Source organism: Plasmodium gallinaceum (genome assembly GCF_900005855.1).
Source record: "Plasmodium gallinaceum strain 8A genome assembly, contig: PGAL8A_v1_76, whole genome shotgun sequence".
NCBI classification, from domain to species: Eukaryota; Apicomplexa; class Aconoidasida; order Haemosporida; family Plasmodiidae; genus Plasmodium; species Plasmodium gallinaceum.
In genome coordinates this window covers 2,975,989-2,980,031 of record NW_021628238.1, presented here as the reverse complement: position 1 = coordinate 2,980,031, position 4,043 = coordinate 2,975,989, and the positions used below count along the sequence as shown (strand labels likewise).

The 4,043-nt window shown below is 17.7% G+C and overlaps 1 protein-coding gene across 1 annotated transcript; it reads right to left on the bottom strand.

Annotated features, from left to right (window-relative positions):
- PGAL8A_00264800 (fam-g protein) lies at positions 1-1,037 on the bottom strand (the record flags this gene model as incomplete). The annotated part of the gene is made up of 2 exons (XM_028671397.1): positions 1-834; positions 963-1,037. 2 exons carry the CDS (start codon positions 1,035-1,037, stop codon positions 1-3), a joined length of 909 nt encoding a protein of 302 aa, XP_028528054.1.
- Between the last annotated feature and the right edge of the window lie 3,006 nt (positions 1,038-4,043).

The following is a 4,043-nucleotide window of genomic DNA, read 5'->3' as shown; positions in this document are numbered from 1 at the left end:
TTAATGGTTATCAAACCTCTTAAAAAAAAATTTCAAAATATTTGATTTCTTATTTTTTGTTTTATTTTTTCCCTTCTCATTCTTAGATTCGGATTCTATTTTATTGCCTATCATTTCTTTTTTAGATTCGGATTCTGTTTTATTGTCTGTCATCTCATTCTTAGATTTGGATTCTGTATTATTGTCTGTCATCTCATTCTTAGATTTGGATTCTGTTTTATTGTCTGTCATCTCATTCTTATATACGGATTCTGTTTTATTGTCTGTCATCTCATTCTTAGATTCGGATTCTGTTTTATTTCCTATCATCTCTTTTTTAGATTCGGATTCTGTTTTATTGTCTATCATCTCTTTCATAGATTCGGATTCTGCTTTATTGTCTATCATCTCTTTCTTACATTCATCTATAAATTTCCGAAATTCTGAGAAAAGTTCACCCATAACAGGAAAAATTAATTTTTTTTTTTCTTCTTCTGTAATATCACTTCGATGAAATATTGAAGAGAGATCATTCACCTTATTAGCTGAAATTTTATTCCATTCATTATTCCATTTTTGTTCTCTCCATTTAGGGTCCATTCCACTTGTTTCTTTATTAAATTTTTCCAGCAAAAATGGAGTAATGACTTTATTCCAATGATCGTACGGATTCTCGTATCGAACTGGATTTTCCCATTTGTTTTTTTTATTATCCAATGGATATTTTTCTAGGCATTCTTCACCGTAAGTTTGCTTTTTTCCTGCTATGTCACCCTCTGTTAATACTCTTTCATATTTTAACTTATTTTTTGTTTGCAATATATTTTTATCAACCAATGTTTTATTGGAATAACACTATGGATTAAATAAAAATTTTTCAAAAGAATGTTTCTATTGTTAGAATAGAAAATCAAATGAAATATTAAAAATAATTAGAAATAAAATATATGTATATGTGTATTTTTGTAAAAATTCTAACTTACCTTATAAAAACATTGATACATCCATATTAAAAGAAAGAATGTTGTAATTTTTAAAAATAAAATTAACGTTTTCATATTAATATATTTATAGAATAATACTGATGTGGAAATTGTTAATTCAAGTTTAAAATTGTTTCAATTTTCAATAATACTAAATTATGGATTTGTAATATTAATTTAGATATTATTATAACTATTTATTTTTCTTTTTTTGAAAATTATTTATTAAAACCATGCAATTTTATCCTCGTTTAATTTATTATGATAATTATTACTAATTCAATAAAAAATGTGAAGTTAATTTAAATTTAACATTAGAAGGATTATGGTAATAACGAAAAATAAATATTACAACAAAATAGATACATATTCTATAAATACGTTTTTATTTTTTTTTTATTTCTTTTTTTTTTTTGATGACATTTTTAAGTTTTTGTTTTATATTTATGTAATAATTAAACATACTAACAGTTTTTTTTTTTTTATTAGTTGATTTTTTTTTCTTTTCTATAGTTTTATTATTCAAATACTTACTTTCAAAACTTTAGCTTATTTGTTTTCTATTGAAGTAATTTTTATTATTTTATAATAATGTATTTTATTTTGTCGTTTACTATTTTTAACGGAATCTTATTAGATATAATAAAATTAAATATAATAAAAAAGGATTAGTTAAATATAAAGTGCACTTGTAGGAAATATATCATTATACTGTATTCATAAAAGGAAGTTATGTTTTTCATTATGATCTTTTAATTTTAGATGAATCTTAAATAGATATATCTTAAAAAACTAATTTTTTTTTTTATTTTTTTTCGTAAATAAAGAATGCATATTTTTAGAATTTCAAATAAATTTTTTATATAAACATAGGATTTATATATTTCATATTTAATAAAATAAAATGTGAATTGTAATATGCTATAAAACTAAATAAAAAAAATAAAGAATAAAAAAATTATTACAATTTTAAATTGCTTTAACTTCATTCCTTGAATCTTCTAGGCATATTATTTCTCATTTTCTATATGTAATTGTTGTTTGCTTTTATTTTATATATTTACATATTTATATTTTTATATAAAATAATAGTTTTTATAGTATTATTTTTATTTTAATTTACATTTACATAACTATTCTTCTATTTTACTTACATACTACTAATATTTATCTTATTTTCATGTTTTTTATTTTTATTTTTTGTAATTATATGCTTCTATTTATATATTTTTGGTTTGAATTATTATTACATAAGAATAAAAAATATAATATAATATAATATATAATATGTGTAAATATTACTTTTAATTAAACATTTATAATTTTTTTTTATCCATATATATATATATATATACAGAGAGAGAGAAAGAGAAAGAGAACTTTATTTTAAAATATTACTTGAGCAATGATTATTTCATTTTATTTTTTTAATATTATTGTATAATTTTGCATTAGCTTATGTAAATGATTAATAATTTATTATAACTATTTTTTTTAAATTTTTATACTTAATATAATAAATTATATAGCGTAAATATAATGAATTTAAAAATATTAACTAAAAAAATATTTTTTTTTTGAAATTAAAAATATTAATTAGATATACTTTTTTTATAAAGTTTGCTTTTTTACTGAAATATCGAAATTATTTCTGTAATAAAAAAAATTGTGTGAAGTTTCTAAATAAATGATAAAAATAAACTACAATTATAGAAAATTAATTTATTTAATATTAATGTATTAATTTAAAAATAGTTATGTTTATTCTGAATGAATTGAAGATTCAAAGATATAAAAAAATTTTAAAAAAAAAAAATAAAATTTTTTTTTAAATGATAATAAAAGTAAAAATAAGTGTAATGATAAACATATTATATTGGTGAATATCATGATTATCGAATATTTCAATTCTTTAATGTTATTTATATTAATAAATTATGTAATTTAATTTGTATCAATTCTAAAAGTGACTGGTATAATGACCATTAATATCGTAAGATACATAAATTGATTTAATATTAATGCAGGATGTTTATAAATAATATGTAATTAAGATATTGGATATACGTTATAATTATAAAGTGTTATTAACATAAACAATTTTAACATACAACCACTAAAATATATTTGATAAAAAATTTATGATATATAGCAATAAATATTGAAAAAAATAAAAACAAGGTATCATAATCTTATTTACATTTATGGGTATAATGGTGGTTTTAATGAAAACAGTAATAAAAATGTAATTTACATAAATTTGAATTTATTTTAATTATGATTCAATTTCTTACATAACAATATATTGTTTGGAGAAATTAAATTTTAGAATTAATGAAATGCATTTTAATTTATAAATTCACAGCTAGGTGTTAACTACCTTTTTCAGATATATAATTTGAAATATATGACAATAAAAATCTGAAAAAAAAAAGAAATTTAAATAAATATAAAAATCATCTTACTTTTTATAATTTAAGTAATAATAATATATAAATCTCAATAAAAATAAACAATACAATGAAGTTATCATTTTTATAACTTAATGATATATAATTAAAGCAAAAATATGTGTACATATATTGCTAAAAGTTTCTACATAAATATGTTAAAAAGCAACAATAGCAATTATGAAAAAAAATATTTTTAAATATAGCGAATTTTAAGTTATAATAACAATAATTATAACAAATGTAAAAACTATTATAGATAATATTTATTAAATTATATATGTTACATATATGATAATTTTAACTTAAATTCTAATTATGATAGTTATGTTAAAAATCAAGTGAAATGAAATAAATGTAAATAGATTAAATAAAAGTAGATGCAGTAAATTTTAAGATATATATTTTTTTTCTTTGTTTTTTTTTTAATTCAATAAAATGTATGCAATTTTTAACCATTCTAATAGTTGTAATATAAAATAAAATAATTTTTTTTTTTTTTTTTATCATCTTCAATAGTATTATATCCATAAATCTACAAATATAATGAAAAACAATTTGTAATATATCATTTTTATGAAAATTTTTACTTTTCATCAATTTTATTTTCATTCGTTTGTTATGCTACTCA